This window comes from Talpa occidentalis, unplaced genomic scaffold (genome assembly GCF_014898055.3).
Source record: "Talpa occidentalis isolate TD23 unplaced genomic scaffold, MPIMG_talOcc4v2.1 talOcc4.7, whole genome shotgun sequence".
Lineage (NCBI taxonomy): Eukaryota > Metazoa > Chordata > Mammalia > Eulipotyphla > Talpidae > Talpa > Talpa occidentalis.
In genome coordinates, this window is record NW_023605083.1 from 71,575,145 (window position 1) to 71,596,778 (window position 21,634).

At 39.9% G+C, this 21,634-nt stretch overlaps 1 protein-coding gene across 1 annotated transcript; it reads left to right on the forward strand.

The window, feature by feature from the left end:
- The first annotated feature begins 48 nt into the window (after positions 1–48).
- On the forward strand, positions 49–20,623 carry LOC129144792 (uncharacterized). Its single transcript, XM_054688597.1, has 4 exons — positions 49–274; positions 490–507; positions 15,941–16,027; positions 19,739–20,623. Exons 1-4 carry the CDS (start codon positions 49–51, stop codon positions 20,551–20,553), a joined length of 1,146 nt encoding a protein of 381 aa, XP_054544572.1. The 3' UTR covers positions 20,554–20,623.
- The last annotated feature ends 1,011 nt before the right edge of the window (positions 20,624–21,634 follow it).

Genomic DNA, 21,634 nt, shown 5'->3' on the forward strand with positions numbered 1-21,634 from the left:
CCTGAAAGAGCATATAAGCCGGGGGTGGCGGGAGCTCAGAGGGAGACCATGCGACTCCAGCCACTAGAGAAGAAGAGAGAGGCAACAATGCCAGCACACAGAGGGAAGATGATGCCAGCCCCTGGAGGAGGAGAGACAATGCCAGTCCCTGACAAAAAGAAGACGGTTCCAGCCTCTGAAGAAAGAAGAAAAGAAGCATCAGGCAACCGCAGCTCTGAGGAGAGAAGAGTAGCCGAAGGACTCTGTCACGGACTGGGCCTCGGTCCTGTCTCTGGTATTGCTTGAAAGGAGCACTAAAGGCCCTGGGCCTGGTGCCTCAAAGAGCTGTTTGTTTTTGGTATAACCCAACACCTCACAAAGAGCTGTTAACACTGCATGTCTCTGACACCACCTCTGCGGGACCAATAGTGGCCATCACTACTGTCTGGTGCTGTTCAGCACTCCTGGTGACCGGTGGTGACCATCACTGACATTACCTGGGTGAGACAGCAGCCACTTGTGGATACAGTAAGCTCTTTGTTTCCTGTTTGTAAAATAAACCCCATGGTTGTTGTTCCTGGAGTCTAAGTTCTCTTGCAATTGTGGGCGCTGGTGAGAAACCACAGAGTGACCTGTCCTCTTATCGGGCACTGTCCGTTGTTAGTCTATAGCTCTTGGTTTTGGTTTTTGGCCTTTTGGGGCTTTTTGGTGGTCTCTCTGGTCTCAGAGCCTGGGAAGGTGGGTGGCCTTTCCATCCTTCCATTCAGCCTCCTGCCCTGTGGCCTCTTTTGTGACCCTGTCCACCCCTGTTTCAGCTGGCAACCAGGATGGGACAGGACACCCATGGTTGATCAGCCCAAGGATCCTCTCCTTGCATTGATCACCTTAAAGTGCAAAAGCAATTGCAAGACACTGACAGAATTTGATTTGGAAACTATAATTGAATAAGTCATGCATTCACCTGTTAGTTTGGGAGGTTCTGTTTCTCCTCCACCCCCTTCTCCTGCTGCTTCTGCCATAGGTTCTGGATTCATGAGAATTATAAGGTCTGGTGTCAACAAGATAATATTTATACTACTGGAGTTCATATGAACATATAGTTGGAGCCCAGTTATGGCATGAATTTTGGATTTTTGCTTCTGGAGTTCATCTTAGGTATGATGTTACAAATGCTATTTGGTGCAAAGGAAGGTGATATTGTAAAAATGCAAGAGCAAAGAGAAACTGCAAGAGCAGATGCAGGTTGCTCTCCAGAAATTGGATTTGGGGAAGGTAGAAGCCCATTTGCTGGCCAGAAGAAAGGGGACCTACCTTTCCCTGATAGTGGTAATAGGAAGGCACAGGAAGAGGAGGACCACCACTTAATGGAAATTTTGAATCCACCAGTGGAGAATCCCTCCCATGTGACCAGTGCACCTCCTGAGGAGGCTGTGTAGGTTCCACAAGCCTCACCACTCCCCAGCAATAAGTCCTCTCCTTCTCATACTAGACGAGGCACTCAGTTTGGTCAAGGGAATTGCTCTGGGGCAGGACAGTTTCCTTTTTGTCAATTCCCAATGGGGGGATTGAAGGAACAGGGTCAGCCTTCTGGATATGATTGGTTTTATAATGCTTTTTCCCCAGGGGATCTCTTCAATTGGAAAAGCTCTGTCCCTTTTCATCGGCAAGACCCCCCCAAAGATCGTAGATTTGTTTGCCTCGATTTTTGCCTCCCATGGGCCAAGTTGGGCAGACATACAATCTATGTTAACTACATTGCTTACATGTGACCAGTGAAGGATGGTTTTGGGAGAAGCTGGGGAAGAAGCTGGTCATCTCCACTTGGAAGATATAGGTAAACCAGCATTGCAGGAGGCTGCTCCTTTGGTAGATCCTCACTGGCATTCCAGTAATGGAGACATGGAAATGTTTGAGCACTACCAAAAGTGACTGTTAGGGGATTAAGCATTGCACTATGAAGCAATTTGCAGCCTCTGAAGCACCAGTTTGATTCCTGGCCGGCCAGGGAGCTACCCACTTGGCGCAGCAGACCTCTCCTGACTCACCCGCTCTCCCCTCAGCAGTGTATTTCAGTCAGTCTGCCTGTTCTGTTCCCACTCTGTCTCTGGTAGATCCTCTTGCCCCCGCATCACTGACCTGTACCCCAGTTCTTGTATGCATAAATAAACCTTTTTTTTTTTTTTTTAAAGCCTTCCTGCAACGTTAGAATGTCAATTTGGAGACATTCAAAATGGAGGAATGTCCTATTCTGCTCCTTGGTGTTGATCTCCTTAGTATATTGAAGGCCCAAATTGTCTTTTCACCTCAGGATCAGAGGGTACACTTACCAGTATCCCCAGAACATGCCTTGCAGTATAAAATGATACTTTCCACTTCCTCCTGATATTTGTAACAAGGTAAATGAAGTAGTATGGGCTGACGGAATGCCTGGCATGCCAGAAATGTAAACCCTATAAGAATTGAATTGGTGAAAGGGAGCAAGACCCCAAGGAAAAAGCAGTATCCTCTGAAAGAAGAGGCTTTGAGAGGAATCCAGCCAGTGTTAATGAGATTTCTACAAAATGGTCTCATTTGGCCCTGTCTCTCTCTCTATAATACTCGTGTATTTCCAGTAAAGAAACCCCATGCAGATGAATATTGTTTTGTACAGGGTTTGAAGGCAATTAATGATATTGTTGAAGACATTCATCCAACAGTGCCAAATCCTTATACTTTGTTGACTGGTATACCTGGAGATTATGGTTGGTTCTCTGTATTGGACTTGAAGATGCATTTTTCTGCATCCCAGTAGATGCTCAGGAGCAGAAGCTTTTTGCTTTTGAGTGGAAGGACCACTCAAAAAAGGACCAATTATAGGTATCTATTGCTTCACAATATTGTTGGGCTGTGCTTTCACAAGGATTTAAGAATTCTCCAACAATTTTGGGGGAAATATTGGCCAAGGATCTTCAAAAGATCCATTTGAAACAGCATCCTCCTGCAATATGTGGATGACCTATTGATTGCTAGTCCTGATGATAACTTTTGTTTGGAAAATACTGTGTTAGTTTTGAACTATCTAGCAGAATGTGGTTACAAGGTGTCACCATAGAAGGCCCAGCTATGTAAGAAAAAGTGACAAACCTGGGGTTTGAGATTGAAAGAGGCAAACGAAGCCTCATGACTGAGAGGAAACAGGTAGTTTCCACACTCAAGTTTCCTAGCAGTAAAGACAGTTATGTGGATTTTTGGGAATGGCTGGTTTTTGCAGAATTTGGATCCCCGACTTTGGACTTAGAGCAAACCTCTTTTTGAAGCTCTCAAAGACCCAGACTCTGAACATTTGTATCTGATTCCTGAATGCCAACAGACCTTTGAGAAAACAAAGAGTAAATTGACTGAAGCACTAGCCTTAGGATTGCCAGACTTCAGGAAGCCTTTTAGACCCTATGTCCATGAAAGACAAAGAGTTGGATTGGGAGTGTTGATCCAATTATTGGGGGACCAGAAATGCAGCCCATTGCATATCTGTCCAAACAGAAGGATCAGACAACGAAGGGCTGGCATTCATGTTTGCGGACTGTGGCTGCGACTTGTGACTTTGTGTATAAAGCAGAAAAGTTTACTTTGGGTCAGCCCATTACTGTGTATGCACCACATCAGATTCTGACATTGTTAGAACAAAATGGTGGACTTTGGCTGACTGCTTGGGCACATGGGAAAATATCAAGCTGCCTACTAGATAATCCCAATGTGCAGTGATGAGTGACCAGTTCTTTAAATCCAGATACTTTGCTTCCAGTTAATATTAATACAGGAAACTTTGAAGATGGGATTCTAGCCCATAATTGTCTGGAGATTATTGAAACAGTGTATGCTAGTAGACTGGATTTATCTGACCAGCCTCTGCCAGATCCAGATTGGGAGCTGTTTATAGACGAGAGCAGCTTAAAAACACTATAGAAGCCAAGGCCCTTCCGGCAGGGACATATTGATAGCTTTGACTCAAGCCCTAGAACTCTCTAAAGATGAAAGGGCAAATATCTTTACTGACCCTAAATATTCCTTCATGAGTGTCCACACGCATGGTGCCATTTGGAAAGAGAGGGGATTCCTTACAGCCAAAAATAGGGATGTTAAGCGCCCACTAGAAATTCTGGCATTATTATAAGCAGTAACCCTCCCATCAGCTGTGGCAGAAATGCAGTGCCTGGCCACCAAAGGACAGGTCTGAAATTGCAGAGGGCAGCAGCACAGCTGATCATGAGGCTAAGGCCACTGCTCGTTCTGCTCTACAAGGTTCATTAATCCCTCTCCTAGACTTGTCTAGATATGTTCCCATATACAGTGGCCAAGATGTGGAAAGGGCCCCAAAATGGAGATTTAATGACTTTGACTCCAGTTCAATTTGGAGAAAGAACTCTCACGGCATGATTCTCCTCCCAGAGGCCCTAGTCTATCCGTTATTGAAACAGCTACATGAAGGACCCCACTGTGGGAGAGATGCATTGTTAGAATTGATACGCTCATATATAAAGGAACCCAATTTGCACGTGGTAGCTTGACAAATCACAAAATGTTGCCATATTTATGCCAAGAATAACCCTAAGATTGATTCACCCCTAAACGTTACTGGGGTTCAATACCGCGGCAAGTTCCTTTTTGAGGATTGGCAAGTGTACTTTACACAAATGCCTAGGATTACTGGAAATTATAGGTATCTATTAGTTTTTGTAGACACCTCCTCAGGATGAGTAGATGCATTCCCCAGGATTACCACTCTAGAAACAGATATAAATTAAGAGAAATTCAAAACAAAATGGACACAACACATTCTCACTTTTATGATGGATTAATTTGGAAGCAATTTATCACATGTGGGAAGAGTGCAAGTGGAGCACTGGTGCTGTAATTGAGAATCTTGAAGTGATAACATTTATCTGTATGTCCTACACCAAAGATGACTTATCTCTTCACCACCCTGCAGAGGACTGAGTTCCCAGGCCTCAGTCCTGGGAAACATGCAGATTATTGAGGAATTGATATAAAAATGTTTACTTTCCAAAATACAAGTAGCTGTATCAGCCACTATGGGGTTGGTTACTAATAGTGGAACTCTCTGGGAGTTCTCTGATAGTAGCCACCATTTTATCTTCTCTAGCAAATTTCCAGGTAAATGATTTTTTTACATTTTATATTTAATTAATTAATTAATTTTACATCATTGATCATTTTTGTATGGTGTTTGATTTCTCCCCTCAGGTGTAATCCCCACCACCAAATTCCCACCACCAAATCACCTGTGAACTGTCACCATAGTCTCTTGTGCTCATCTCTCTCCCTTTTTGATCCCTCTCCCTCCTCTTCCCCACATGAATGTCACCAACTTACAGTTTGCCTGCCAATTTTGTCTTTTTTTTCCTGATCCCTTGTTTGGTTTCCCTATGTTCCACCTATAAGTGAATCCAACTGATACTTTTCTCTTTCCTTCTGACTTATTTCACTAAGCGTAATCCCTTCCAGCTCCATCCATGTTGCTGCAAATGGCATGAGTCTAACTTTTTTGATTGCTGAGTAGTATTCCATTGTGTGTATATTCCACGTCTTTTTGGTCCAGTCTTCTGTTATTGGGCATTTAGATTGTTTCCTAGCTTACTGTTGTAAATAGTGCTGTAGTGAACATAGGAGTGCAGGTTTCCTTTTGAATTAATGTTTTTGTGTCCTTTGGGTGTATCCCTAGGAATGGATTTGCTGGATCATATGGTAGCTCCATTTTTAGCAGTTTGAGGGTCCTCCACAAGGTTTTCATAGTTGTTGGACCAGTTTGCATTACCACAGCAATGTAAAAGGGCTCCTTTTCCTCCACGTCCTCACTAACATTTGTTGTTGCCAGTTTTTTTAATGTGAGTCATTCTTACTGGTGTAAAGTGGTAGCTCATTGTGGTTTTGATTTATATTTCCCTGATTATAAGTGAAGTTGAGCATTTTTTCATGTGCTATTGGCCATCTGCATTTCCTCTTTGGAGAAGTGTCTTTTTAGTTGTCCTGTCCCCCTTTTGACTGTATTCTATATTTTGTTTTTGTTGATTTGTGCAAGCTCTTTGTGAATCTTTGATATAAGTCCCTTATCAGTTGTGTGGAGTGCAAATATTTTCTCCTAATCTGTAGGGTGTCTCTTCATCTTGGTTGTTGTTTCTTTTTCTGTACAGAAACTTTTTAATTGGATATAGTACAAACCCTACTATTCTGAAAGCATATATGCATTCCTATGTTCATTGCAGCTCTGTTTACAATAGCCAAATTGTAGAAGCAACATAAGTGTCCAAGGACAGATGAGTGGATTAAGAAGATGTGTGTGGGTATACATTTCAGCTATTAAAAAGATGAAATCTTGACACTTGCAACAAAATGGATGGGATTGGAGGGAATCATGCTAAGTGAAATAAGTCAGAAGACTAATACCAGATGATTTCATTATATGTAAAGTATAAAGAAACAAAGCAAAGTAACAGACAAAACTAAACCAAAACAAACCCTAGAAATCTGACCGCAGAACTGAGGTTACCAGAGTGGGGGAGGATGAACCAAAGAGAAGGAGATCCAATGGACTATGTGGGAGGATCATGGGTGTTTTTGTGGGGGATTGTAACATTATTTAGAGGTATATACCTTTACCCCTAAATCATATACAGTATTGTAAACCGGCATTATCTCAAATTTAAAAATACAATTAAAAATAAATAATGAAAGGAAAGAAGAGAAAAAAAGAAAAAACAGAAACAAAAAAGAAACAATGGAATGGTGTCTCACAGAGAAATAGCAAATAACCTCTAATTTGATATCCAGGGAAAATTACCTTCACACATGAAAGTGAAATACAAACATTTTTGGACAAACAAAAAAGAAAACTAAAATTCATTGCAAGGACAATGGCTTTAAAGGAAATGTTGAAGATTATTTTCCAGGCAGAAGGAAAATTAAGCTAGATTGAAACTTAGAGATACAAGAAGAAATGGATACTAGGAAAAATGAATATGTAGTTTAATTTAAATGAATATTTACTGTATACAAATTTATAAAATATGTACATACATACATATATACTTACATATATTTACACATGTGTGCATATTATATATAATAATAAAGTTTAGACCTGGGAAGAGGTGCCCTCCTCTAGCCCTGCACTTTGGTCTTTAAGCGGTATTCCATCCCAAAGGGTGAGGAATCCATGGGAACAAGGTGATGGGGCCTGCTGGAGCCTATGTCACTCTCTATGAAGAACAGTTTGGGTACCTGGGGCCTCAGGCTTCCCCACTGAAATGGATCTGGTTATATTCCCAGGTGTATGTTGATCCTTCCCATGGCTCCTCCCTCCTAAAGGCGGACTACACTCGTGTGCACACTCTATGTATGTCAGAGGAGCAGCCAAGTAGAGGTTGCTTGTGGCAGATTTCTACATGGATGGGGTGTTCACACATGTGCATGAGGTGCCTCAAGGTCAGAGGTGGAAGTGGGCGAGAAGGATGGCGACAGGCAAAGAACCAGATGCTAGCTCTCCCATGCCATAGTATTCCCGCATTAAACTCTGAAGGGTTCTAAATTTAAATTTAGAATTACAGGATCGCCTTTGGGGACATGGCAGTATAGAGAGGTTGGGATCACCCTCTCCCTTAAAAAAAAAATAATAATAATATTTGCTCATAAGAAGATCCAGACACTCCATCCTGCCTATAGTTCCAGGACTTCTCCACAGAGATCTTGAACTAAAATTGGTGGTGGCTGAGGGGAGGGAACAGGAGGAAGAAAGGGGAGCAAACTGGGGACAGCCACCCAAGCCCCAATAGGGACAACCTAGAACACTGTGAGATTCCCTGGAGGAACTCTGTGGACACACACGTGAGTGCATGCCCTGCCCCAAAAAGTGGGAACTCTGCAGGTCAGACTCTAGAGATTGGAAACTCTGCAGTTTTCAGCATGGGCAGAGATGGCCATCGCTCCCTTCTTCTGGAAGACAGCAAAAGAGAAGCCAGGCTGAGCCAGGCTAGATTCCATTAAAAGCACAATAGCACAGAGAAGGACTTGTGAGATAATTCATGAATCCTTTGTAAAGTAAACAATAGCACACAAATATTGCAGCCTGCCAGAAGCAGCGGAGACTGGTATGGGGTGGCGATGGCCACCGTGGGCAGCTACTCTCCTGCCACACACACAGCACCACCTTCTGGCCAACTGCAAATCCTGGAGCATTAATCCTGGAGCAAAAACCTGTGGTCTAGATCTAGCTCTCTCACTAGGGAGACAGCCCATGGCAGAAAGGAGCAACAGAGAGGCAGAGTGGGAAGTTTAGACAACCTAACTAAGCACAGGATAGGACTTGCTGTGGAATGAAAGAAGAGGAGGATGCAAAAGCAACCAATTTCACTCCTCAAACTGAGATCCAATATACAAGTCCCAGACTCTCCTGCCCCCATCTCAGCCAAGGTTAAATAAAAAGAGAAACAAAAAAGACTAAATCCCAGTTCCCTGACCACACGTACAAGTAGCAAACAAAGCAACACACATGCCAAGGAAGCAAAGAACAGCTGAACACAAGATGGAAAAGCAAAATGAGTAGGACAGAAGCCCTGGGACAAATATAAAGGATAAAGAAATAGAGAAGCTGTCAGATAATGAAGACTTCAAAACAAATATTGAAACTGTTAAATGAACTACTGGAAGGTCAAAGACAGACAGGCAGGTACAGATCTGAGAAGGCGATCCAGGAACAAAAAGAGTTCTTTACCAAAGGGTCTGAATATATTGCAAGATCACAAAAAGAGACTGAATGAAATGCAGACAAATTTAGAAAGCACTATAAGTAGAATTAATCAGTAAGAGGAAGAATTTCAGAGTATAAGACTCAAACAAATGTGAGAAATTTTAGAAGAGAATCAAGATAAAGGAAAAATGAGGAAACTATGAGAAATATCAGACTCAATTACAAAAGAGGAAACAAGACTAATAGGGATATCAGAAGGAGCAGATAAAAAAATGGGAATAGAGAGGATCGGGCCAGAGTTGGGGCAGACTGCAGGCGCAGGGAAGTGCCTTTCTGACTCACCATTTTAGAATAGGGATCTTTGAGAGAGGGGCGGAGCAACATGGCGGCTAGGAGACGCTGCCAGTAAGATCTCCCATTAAAAAAAGTGAATAGGGAGGAAAAGCGGCAGGTCCCAGTGAGAACTGGGACACGGAAGATAAACGGGTGACGCCAGCGAACTGCCCAAAAAAGAAAGTGGCCATAAAAGAGGACCAGAAGGGAGGGAAGCGCAGAACCCTGCTCCCCTCCCCCGCCCACAGAGACTGCACTCTCCTACCGGCAGAGAGGAGGGAAACAACAAACCAAAACGACCCACAAGAACAAACGACGCAGCAAGCGGGACTGTGCGTGGAAAGGAACAATTGCAGCCACCACACCCTGTGAACGGGAGCTGAGGCGAACCCTGCAGGATTCGCCGCTGCGGTGAGCGAACGGCTCTGGGCGCCATTAGAGAAGAACAAAGACCCCGGGAGACGCGCACACAGCCCGGGCTGCCGGTAAGCTGGTGCGGAAACGCGGCGCGCTTGGCGCGCTTGAAAAGAAAACGCGGACCGGGATCCCGGATGCCCAGGTCCCCGCGCCTGCGACCTAGGCTTGTGGGGAGACACGCAGAGGCCCTCACTGGGGTGAAAGTCCCTCCCTGAGTGAGCAGGAACCAGGCGCCCAGGCACGGGAGCGGGGTGCAAAAGGCGCCATTCCCGCGCCACTGAACTGGGCTACAGCCTGCGTCCTGGACTGAGGGCTTTGAACTGAGACCCGGGGCACGAAAATTCGGGGCGTGGGTTCTCCACGACGGTGGGGCACAAGGCAGACACAGCACCCCAAAGCTGTTGAGGCTTACCCTACCATTCCCGCTCTGTTCCCTGTCCCACGGGGTGGGGGGGGCGAAAAACAGCCCCCCAAGGACAATAGGAGAGATCTCTGGCGCCACCTAGCGACCAGGAAAAAAAAGTCACTAACACCCCATAGAACAGGAAATTTCTTAAGACTGCTTGAAAAGGGCAGAAGGCCTCTGGAGGACCCAGTGGCCAGCCGGGAAGTTAGCCCACCCCACGCCAGGCCCCTTCCGACCAGCAGTCTGAGCCCACAGAGGGAGCAGGCACCCACGTCCGGGGCAGACCGGGGGCGCAGAAGAGTGTGCCTGAAACCGGAGGCGCAGGGTCTGCATCCCGCTTCGCCATTTTAGAACAGGGACATTTCTTCAGTGAAAACTGCCTAAAACCAGCAGAAAGCTCCCCCAGAAGACAGAGATGGCTCCTGGAAGAGCCAGAGGTGAGCGGAGAAGTACACCCAAGATGCCAGTCAGTCCGAGCAACACAGTGTCCCAACGCATACGACAAATTAGAAAACAGACAGTAGGGAGTAGAAGAACCACACGCAACCTAACAACTCCTCAGGAAAGAAGCACACCACAAAAAGAAAACCACTCCCCAGATTGCACCAACAGCAACTTGGAAGAACTTCTGAGCCTTCCAGAAAGAGAATTTAAAATTGCCATGATTAAAAAAGTGATAGATCAGAAGAAGGAAATAGAGTCCCTAAAGAGGGAAGTAAAAGAAATGCAGGAGATCAAAGAATTAATGGAGGAACTAAAGAACTCTGGGAAAAGCAATGAAAGCAGAATAGATGAAATGTAAGAACGAATAAGTACTCTTGAAGACACAGAAATAAAAAGAACCAAAACAGAAAAGGAAAGAGAAGTACGAAGGAAAAAGAATGAAGAAAGACTTTGGGAACTATCTGACTCCATGAGGAAAGGAAATATAAGAGTTATAGGAATTCCAGAAGGAGAGGAGAGAGATGTAGGAACAGAGAAAATATTCCAGGAGATAATTGAAGAGAACTTCCCAAATGCGAAGAACGAGCTGAAAATTGATATACAAGAAGCAAGAAGAACACCAAACTTCCATGACGAAAGGAAAAACACAGCAAGACACATAATAGTAAAGCTCCCAAGAATCCAGGACAAGGAAAAAATAATGAAGCTGACAAGAGGGAAGAAACAGATAACATTCAAAGGAAAACCAATCAGGCTGACATCAGACTTCTCTGAAGAAACACTACGGGCAAGGAGAGAGTGGAGGGACATAGTCAACAGACTCCAAGAAAACAGATGCCAACCAAGAATACTCTATCCCGCAAAGCTCTCTTTCCTCCATGAAGAAAGAATATGGACCTTCCCAGACAAAGAGAAACTCCGGAATTTCATTACGACTAAACCCCCACTCCAAAAAATACTACAAGGAATCCTAAAGCCAGAACCTCAGAGGGACGAATAACAACGAAAGAAGACCAAAAAAAAAAAAAAAAGTTATTAAAAGAATAAATAAATAAAATCAAAGGAAAGACAAACATAATGGCAAATACAGATGCTAACATATCAATATTAACTCTAAATGTAAATGGACTAAACTCTTCAATAAAAAGACACAGAGTTGCAGCCTGGATTAAGAAACAAAACCCAACCTTTTGCTGTCTCCAGGAAACACATTTAGCTACAAAAGATAAAAATAGGCTCAAAGTCAAAGGATGGAAAACAATCCTACAAGCAAATGGGCCAAAAAAGAAAGCAGGAACAGCTATACTTATATCAGATAAAACAGACTTCAAACTCAAAAAAATAGAAAGAGACCCCAATGGTCACTACATTATGATTAAGGGGACAATACTTCAAGAAGAAATAACACTCATTAACATATACTCACCAAACGAAAGAGCACCAAAATATATCAGACAACTGTTGTCCTCTCTGAAAACAGACATCAGAGAAAACACATACGTAGTGGGAGACTTCAACACACCACTATCAACAATGGATAGATCAACAAGACAAAAAATAAGTAAAGAACTAAAGCTCTAAATAAGGACCTAGAGCATTTGGGCTTAACAGACATCTATAGAACACTAAACCCAAAAAAAACAGAGTACACATTTTTCTCAAGCGCACACGGATCATTCTCCAGGATCGATCACATACTGGGGCACAAGACAAACATCAACAGATACACCAAGATTGAAATCATACCAACCATCTTTTCTGACCACGAAGGCATCAAACTAGAAATAAATCATAAAAAGAAGACAAGGAACTATCCTACCTCATGGAGATTAAAAACCACACTACTGGAAGACCACTGGACTAACGAGGAGATCAAAGAAGAAATTAAAAAATTCTTTGAATTGAATGACAAGGAGGACACCAATATCCTAAATGTATGGGATGCAGCAAAAGCAGTAATAAGAGGAAAATATATAGCAATAGAAGCTCACATCAAAAAACAAGAAAGAACTCAAAGAAACAACCTAATCTCGAAGCTCAAAGATCTAGAAAAAGAACAACAAAAAAACCCCAAAACCAGTAGAAGAAAAGAAATAATAAAAACCAAAGCAGAAATAAATGAAATTGAAACTAAAAAAACAATCCAAAAGATCAATGAAACCAAGAGCTGGTTCTTTGAAAAAATAAATAAAATAGACAAACCCCTAGCCAGGCTCACAAAGGAAAAAGGGAGAAAGCACAAATACACAGGATCATAAATGAAAGAGGAGAAATCACAACGGACACAGCAGAAATCAAAAGAATAATCAGTAACTACTATGAACAGTTATATGGAAACAAGTTCAACAATCTAGAGGAGATGGACAAATTCCTACAACTCTACAATCACCCAAAGCTAGATAAAGAAGAAATAGAACACCTAAACAGACCAATTACAAGCAGCGAAATTGAAATGGTAATCAAAAACCTCCCCAAAAACAAAAGCCCAGGACCTGATGGATTTACAAATGAATTCTACCAAACAATCAGAGACGAATTAGTGCCTATCCTTCACAAACTCTTCCAAAAAATTGAGAAGGAAGGGACAATACCAAACACGTTCTATGAAGCCAATATTACACTAATACCAAAACCGAATAAGGACAACACAAAAAAGGAAAACTATAGGCCAATCTCCCTAATGAACACTGATGCAAAAATCCTCAATAAAATTTTAGCTATCAGAATCCAACAATGTATCCATAAGATAATTCACCACGACCAAGTTGGATTCATTCCAGGGGCACAGGATGGTTTAACATCCGAAAATCAATCAACGTTATCCAACACATCAACAAAAAGAAATATAAAAACCATATGACAATATCAATAGATGCTGAGAAAGCTTTCGACAAAGTGCAACACCCATTCATGATAAAAGCCCTTGAAATTCTAGGGATAAAAGGAACATACCTCAACATCATAAAGGCCATCTATGACAAGCCAACAGCCAGTATCATTCTCAATGGTGAAAAGCTGAAAGCAATTCCATTAAGATCTGGAACAAGACAAGGATGTCCACTGTCACCACTGCTTTTCAATATAATACTGGAAGTTCTAGCCAGAGCAATAAGACAAGAGAAAGACATCCAAGGAATCCACATAGGAAAAGAAGAAGTCAAACTATCACTATTTGCAGATGATATGATAATATACATAGAGAACCCCAAAATCTCCACAGAAAAACTAATTCAACTCATCAATCAATTCAGTAAAGTGGCAGGATACAAAATCAACACGCAAAAGTCAGTAGCCTTCCTATACACAAACAATAAATCTGAAGAAGAAGAAATCAAAAAAACCATCCCTTTTATTATTGAAACAAAAAAAATCAAATATTTGGGAATAAATCTAACAAAAGAGGTAAAGGACCTATACAAAGAAAACTATAAAACACTGTTAAAAGAAATAGAAGAAGACACAAAGAAATGGAAAGACATCCCCTGCTCATGGATTGGAAGAATAAACATTATTAAAATGGCCATCCTACCAAAAGCAATATACAGATTTAATGCTATTCCAATCAAAATCTCAATGGCATTCTTCAAAGAAATAGAACAATTATTGATGAAATTCATATGGAATCACCAAAAACCCCGAATAGCCAAAGCTCTACTGAAAAAAAAAGAAGGAAATGGAGGCATCACACTCCCAGACTTCAAACTATACTACAAAGCCATAATCATCAAAACTGCATGGTATTGGCACAAGAACAGACGTACAGACCAATGGAATCGAATAGAAAATCCAGAAATAAACCCACAGATTTATGGTCAACTAATCTTTGACAAAGGAGCAAAGAATATGCATTGGAGCAAAGAAAGTTTGTTCAATAAATGGTGCTGGGAAAACTGGGTCGCTACATGCAAAAGAATGAAGCTTGACCACTACCTCACACCATACACAAAAATCAACTCAAAATGGATTAAAGAACTAGACATAAGACCTGAAACCACAAAATACATAGAAGGAAATATAGGCGAAACACTACGGGATTTGCATATCAAAGACATCTTTACAGACACATCACCCAAAGCAGTGATAGTGAAGGCAAAGATAAACAGATGGGACTACATCAAATTAAAGAGCTTCTGCACAGCAAAAGAGACAATAACCAAAACAAAGAGAAACCCCACCAACTGGGAGAACATTTCTGCACCCAACACTAATGATAAAGGACTGATCACAAAAATCTGCAAAGAGCTGATGAGACTCAGCAACAACAAAGAAAACAATCCAGTCAAAAAATGGGCAGAAGAGCTAAAAAGAAACTTCTCTGAAGAGGAAATGCAAATGGCCAACAGACATATGAAAAAATGTTCAACATCACTTGTAATCAGGGAAATGCAAATCAAAACTACCATGAGATACCATCTCACACCAGTGAGAATGGCACATATTAAAAAAACTAGCAACAACAAATGTTGGCGAGGTTGTGGAGAAAAAGGAACTCTTCTGCACTGTTGGTGGGAGTGCAAACGGGTCCAACCACTATGGAGAGCTGTGTGGAGATTTCTGGACCTACTAAACATAGAGCTTCCATATGATCCAGCAATTCCACTCCTAGGTATTTACCCAAAGGACACAGAAACATCAATTCCAAAGAGCACCTGCACCCCTATGTTTATAGCAGCACTGTTTACAATAGCTAAGCTTTGGAAACAACCCAAATGCCCAAAAATAGATGACTGGATCAAGAAGATGTGGTACATATATTGCTGCAGGAGGCCTTGATGCCCCAGCCAGATAAGACACTGGCAAGCAGTGAAGCCCAAAGGGCCTCACACTGTGGGGCTGAAGCTAAAGGGCCTCACACCGTGGGGCTGAAAATTCCTTGTGCCTCACACCGTGAGGTTGAAGATGTAACATTCCTTCACTTTTTGTTCTTGGTCATAAATAAAAAATTTCCCAAAAAGGTACATTAGGCACTATATTATATACATCAGTATATTACAAATAAACGACATAAAAAATTAAAAACTAATTATTAAACAATTTGGCCTACTTAACAATAAAAGACAACTTATTAAATATGCCTGACAAGCATTACAATACAATAATCATAACAGGTCCTTCTATTTTGTTTTCTCTTAAAGTTTCTTGGGAAAGTTTTTAATATAAAACTATTTGAGTTAAAAAATTTCTAGGTAAAAAAAGTTCTAATAACTAAACTACAACTGGTCTCCGGCTAAAGGTCATGTAAATAAAATAGTCCTTTAATGCTTAGGCTTTAGCTAATAAAAATGCACTGGCGTTTATTCACTGTTTTAAATAATTGTCTAAATAAAAAAATAAGTAGCTTTAATGTTAGGTTTGGTTTATTATCTGTTAACCTTGAAAGCTGCCGTCTAGCTGAGACCTGTTGGGGCCAGTAGTCTATGAAAAACATAATATACTAATTGTTTATGCTTTACACATAATAATGTATTTTCTTATTATTATTACTAATAATAAATAAATAAAAACCTGCTGAGTCTCTCGGCAGAAAATACTAACACCTCACCAAGTGTCAGTGTCTCCTCATTCTACCTCATCCCCTTCCCCTCAGCCCTTAAGTTTTCAGTTCTTTCGTTTTCGCCTAGGTCGTCTCATCCTTTCAGGAACCCCTGACACGACGTTTTGCTGGAGGCTGGTCCCCGGCAAGTGGCGCCCGAACAGGGACTTGAAAGGTAAGATTTCTTTCCCGTGCGGGGATGGCTAGGATCTGCTCCATAGGGTAGGGCGCATACCCGCCTGTAGAGAAAGCAGGTTTGAGGGGAGCAGTAAGTCAGAACCGTAATAAGGCGAGTGAGTGTCTTATTACGTGATAAGGCGAGTGAGTGTCTTATCGTTGAGAAGCATTGGGCCATATTGAGTCTAAGGAAAGAGGACTCTTTATTGATCTAAGTATACTTGTTAAGAGAGGCCTTAAGACCTCTCATGCGCAATTGGCTAGTTTCCTAAATTTTGTTGAGATGTGTTGTTCTTGATTTCTAAAATGACAGAAAAAAATTATGGCTGTCTGCATGCCTAAAGGACATCAAAGAGGACTCAACTAACAGCCCCGTATTAACAAAACAGTATTAGAAAAAGTGATCAGGATTCTTGGGATAGTGAAATTGTTTTTCAAAAGCCAAAACTTGATTCTAGAGCTAGTACTGACCTCTTTGCAGAGGCATCGGCTCCCAATTATGAGACCATTCCAAAATCCAGCCCAAATTTCCAGCCCCGACTTGGCTAAAATTGTTAAAATAAAAATAAAAACTCAAAAACAAGTAAAAAATAATGTGTCATAATCTTAAATAAAAAAAAAATAGTCCAATCTTTTCCTGTTAATTATTTGGGGAGGAGGCTAGGTTCCCCCTGGTGGAGTTTTGCCGTTGTTTCTTTTAAAATAAATAAATAAATAAGACATTTCTAAATAATAATATTCAAAGTTCATTCACAATTGGTAAAGTAATAAAAAATGGTTAAATATGACTATGTAAGATTATATAACTATAATATAACTAAAAGGTTTTTATTAAAATAATATAAACCCACTGCAATGGGCTGGTGGGGGCTGCCCTTGATCTCAACAAGCAGCTGCCTGGACTTTTTCTCCAGTGTTGGGATCACTGGCAGGTCTCTACTGTCTTCCTGCTGTGGGGGACTAAACTTATCTATTGTCCACCTTAAAAAAACTATTTTGGTTCATTATACAAAAATAGTTCTATTTCCCTGTGTTTCTCTAATTTTAAAGTCTAAATTGTCTTAGGCAAAAACTGTTGAGTTACTTTTGACTTGCTAACAAGCTACACAAAATACTTATTGGTTAAATAAAGCTTTTAAATTTACTTATTGAACCTGTGAAAAGTTAAGTTTCTTGTTAAAACTAATTAACCTAGTAAAATATAAAGTAATAATACAGACATTTTTGAACAAAATTCTAAACCTCAGTATCTTCACACATATTGGTAAAATAACTATGTCTTAAATATATACACATGGCCAAAATTTTAAATGTATATCAAAAAATCTCTGTGTCTGTTTGTGTCTGCTTTTGTGTTTTTGTTTTGTTTTGTTTTTTACCTCCGGAGGACCAATCATAAACGGCGCCTATATAAGTTCTCATAAAAACAAATTTTAAAATCATAAACAAAAATTTTTGATATACAAAAACTAGTTCAAGTTTTATCATAAAATTCAAAACATATATACATTAAAGTTATGTTAAATATTAACAATTTACTGTTTAAATGTATCTTTAAAATATTTTTCTTTTCTTGACTAAAAAAATGTGTGTGTGTGTATATATATATATATATACTTACATATGTAAATTTTTTGTCATATTAACATTATCAAGTAAAACTAAACTATACTGTTTTTAAGTCAATTTTAAAAAACTACAATGTTTAAAGTAGTATTTTGGGGTAACAAACACACAAAACACCTCCTTGTGTTCTGAATTACTAAAAAAAACCCACTATCATAATTTGTTAAAAGTTTTAGTAATGTCTATTTTAAAAAAAAAAAAACAATTAAAAAATTGTTAGACACCGTGCTGATGTTACTTGCATAACAGGGCATAATTAGCCTAACACCTGGCCCACAAAAGCCACGCCCTTTACTTTGGTTGGACTGGGATCAGCACAAAATGGGGCAAAAAGTTCTCAAATTTTAAATAAAAATAATGGACAGGTGTCCGGGACTTCTCAACCTTATGTTATTCCTTCCCTTTCTATAACATTATGGGGAAAAACTGTGTTATCGCAAATAAAAACTTTAATTTTCAGCCCTAATAATATAGTTACATCACAAATGTTGCAAATGGGCTTTCACCCTAACCAAGGGTTAAAAAAAAAATCTTTATGGGAAAACAACTCCAATTGAGCCAGTTCCCAAAAGTGCTAAGGCCGGTATGGGGTACCGTCAAAATTTAACCTAGGGGCCATTGCTCAAGTTGCAGCCAACCCAGTCACCTAAAAAAATAATAAACCAGTGTGGGTTGAACAGTGGCCTCTTACAAAAAAAAAAATACAAATTATAACAAACCTAATACAAAATCAATTAATACAAATCAATTAATTTTAAAACCATAAAATACCCCAATTTTTATTATTAAAAAAAATCAAAAAAATAAAAACTATTACAAAATTTAAAAACAATAAATGTTACTATACAAAATATAAAATGCTTGCAACCAGGCTTGCCATCACCTGTGGCCATCCCTAAAAATAAACATGTTATTGTTATTAATTTACAAAATTACTTTTTTACCATCCCTTTACATCCCCAAGACTGTAAAAAATTTATATTTAGTGTCCCATCAGTAAATTTAAAAAAACTGTTTCAATAAAATAAATAAAAAGTTCTCCCTCAGGGCATAAAAAACAGTCCAACTTAATGTCAAAAATTTGTAAATATGGTTTTGTCATCCTTTAGAAATGAGTACCCTTCCATTTACTGTGTTCATTACAGTAAAAAAAATGTCAACAATTAATAAACATTAAAATCCTAACCAACTGAACTCTAAACCTCAAGCTATGTAAAAAAATCTCATTTCTGGAACATAAAAAGGCCCTAATGTGTTATTAACAAATGGGAGAGACTATGCTTATATCTTTCCACAAAATTCAAATGGCCCAATTTGGATTCCTGACAGACTGATCCGACACCATGTTTCAAAAGCCTTCACCGACACATCGCCCCAAGATACATAGGTGCAGCCCTCTGGGACCCTATCCACCTCCTCCAAGATGCCATTGCTCCAGATCCCCTGCTGGAAAATCATCATCTTCCCTGCACCACCTTCGGGTTTGTAAGACGTCTTATCATAACAATTAAAATCTGCTCAAAAACCTAACCTCTAATGCTCGACAGCTACTTGTACAACAAAATACACACATCATCCTGGATCCCCCCTTTTTCCATCCCACTCCTTGGGGATTTCCCTCGCTCCGTGTGTTCACTAATTATTCTGATTTACTAGGTAAAAATTCAGACTCTTTTGTTTTATTTAAAAGCACTAATAACTTTTCTTTTCAGGGACACATAAATTCGCCTCCTATGTGTTTTACATCCAATCCTATCTATATAAAGTCTCAACTACCTGGCTGCCTACCTATTAATAACAAATATTTTTAAACAAAATCTCCAAAAGCCTTCCTCCTCCGGACCTAACCATAATTTATGGGTACTGCTTTTATCTCTCCTTGGTCCTCACAGCACTAATAAAAACATAGCTCGAGCTTCAGTGTCCTCCACTCTCCCAGCCTGTTCAATTTACAACTCAAATAACTCCCGAAATACTATTGACAAAAATCATGGATTTCCCACTTGACATACTTGTACGTTTCCCTCTGCAGGACTTCGCTACCAGCCTTACCAAACTAATCTTTCTGTTTATGATTTTTCAGTGCTTGGAACAGGTACATCCGCCACTAATGTCCCCGAGGACTATAGGTTTCTCCTGCAGGACGCTCTCATCTACAACCGGTCAAATCACTTCATTCCACCTCTAAAACCTGTCACCCAGTGGTATTCAGCTGGATGGATTACTCCCGCCTACATTGTCAACACTTCAAATGGTTCCCGTGCATACCCGGACTTGTTTCACCTCCTTGCCGCCACTTCACCTGTGCGTTTTCGCCGACCTGGACATTCTGTTAATGCTTCCACCGTAGGGACTTGTGTGGGCCCCCCTTATACCCTCCTTGTTGAGGGCCCCAGACTATTAACCATTACTTATCATCACCATGTTTTTCATGTTAATTGTACTAACTGCATTCTCACCAACTGTATTACCTCTGTTGACTCATTGTCTAAAACTACTTTTGTTATCTTACATCAACCTCCTTATGTCATGCTCCCTGTAAACTTACAACAGCCATGGTATCACGACATTAAACTGTATACTCTTCAGCTTGTGGGACAGGGACTACGTCGCTCTAAAAGGTTTGTAGCGGCACTTATACTAGGTATTACGACACTTATTGCTATTATTAGTTCTGTTGCTGTTTCTACTACTGCTCTCGTGCAACAAGTTCATACTGCCTCCCATGTTAATGATTTGTCTCGTAACATCACACACACTTTAATTATCCAAGACCACGTTAATAATAAGTTTAAAACTCGTTTAAATGTTCTTGAGAAATCACTTTTACATATTGACAATCAAATTCAACACATAAAAACACATTTAACTACCAAATGTCATTCTAATTACAAATAAATTTGTGTCACTCCACATGTTTATAACTCTTCTTCTGTTTCTTAAAATAATGTCAAAAATCATTTACTGGGTGTTTAAAATAATACAAACATTTCCCTGAACCTTACTGCTCTGCAAAAAAATATTAAAACAATTAATTTAGCTCATGCCCCCTCCTCCACACCTACAAAAGTTACTACTTCCTTCCTGGCTTCCTTACAACATTATACCACTAAGGCCGCCTGGTTCCCATCATTTATTACTTTAGGTATTGTTTTGCTTGTCACCATAATTATATTAATACTCTTCCCATTGTTTATTAAATTACTTTTCCGTACTATCAATCAAACACGTGTTAAATTACAAACTATACAAATAATGGCCAAAAACAAAAAAGAAAAAGGTGCTGCAGGAGGCCTTGATGCCCCAGCCAGATAAGACACTGGCAAGCAGTAAAGCCCAAAGGGCCTCACACCGTGGGGCCAAAGCCAAAGGGCCTCACACCGTGTGGCCAAAGCTAAAGGGCCTCACACCGTGGGGCTAAAAATTCCTTGTGCCTCACACCGTGAGGTTAAAAATCTAACATTCCTTCACTTTTTGTTCTTGGTCATAAATAAAAAAAAATTTCCCAAAAAGGTACATTAAACACTATATTATATACATCAATATATTACAAATAAACGACATAAAAAATTAAAAACTAATTATTAAACAATTTGGCCTACTTAACAATAAAAAACAACTTATTAAATATGCCTGACAAACATTACAATACAATAATCATAACAGGTCCTTCTATTTTGTTTTCTCTTAAAGTTTCTTAAAAAAGTTTTTAATATAAAACTATTTAAATTAAAAAATTTCTAGGTAAAAAAAGTTCTAATAACTAAACTACAACTAGTCTCCGGCTAAAGGTCATATAAATAAAATAGTCCTTTAATGCTTAGACTTTAACTAATAAAAATACACTGGCGTTTATTCACTGTTTTAAATAATTGTCTAAATAAAAAAATAAGTAACTTTAATATTAGGTTTGGTTTATTATCTGTTAACCTTAAAAGCTGCCGTCTAACTGAGACCTGTAGGGACCAGTAGTCTATGA

What these genes read in the sequence shown, in the direction of transcription:
- LOC129144792 (XM_054688597.1), top strand. Translation starts at nt 49, where the DNA reads ATGCGACTCCAGCCACTAGAGAAGAAGAGAGAGGCAACAATGCCAGCA. An exon ending in CCCGAACAGGGACTTGAAAG is followed by an intron (nt 16,028 to 19,738) that starts GTAAGATTTCTT and finishes ATGATTTTTCAG; the next exon opens with TGCTTGGAACAGGTACATCC.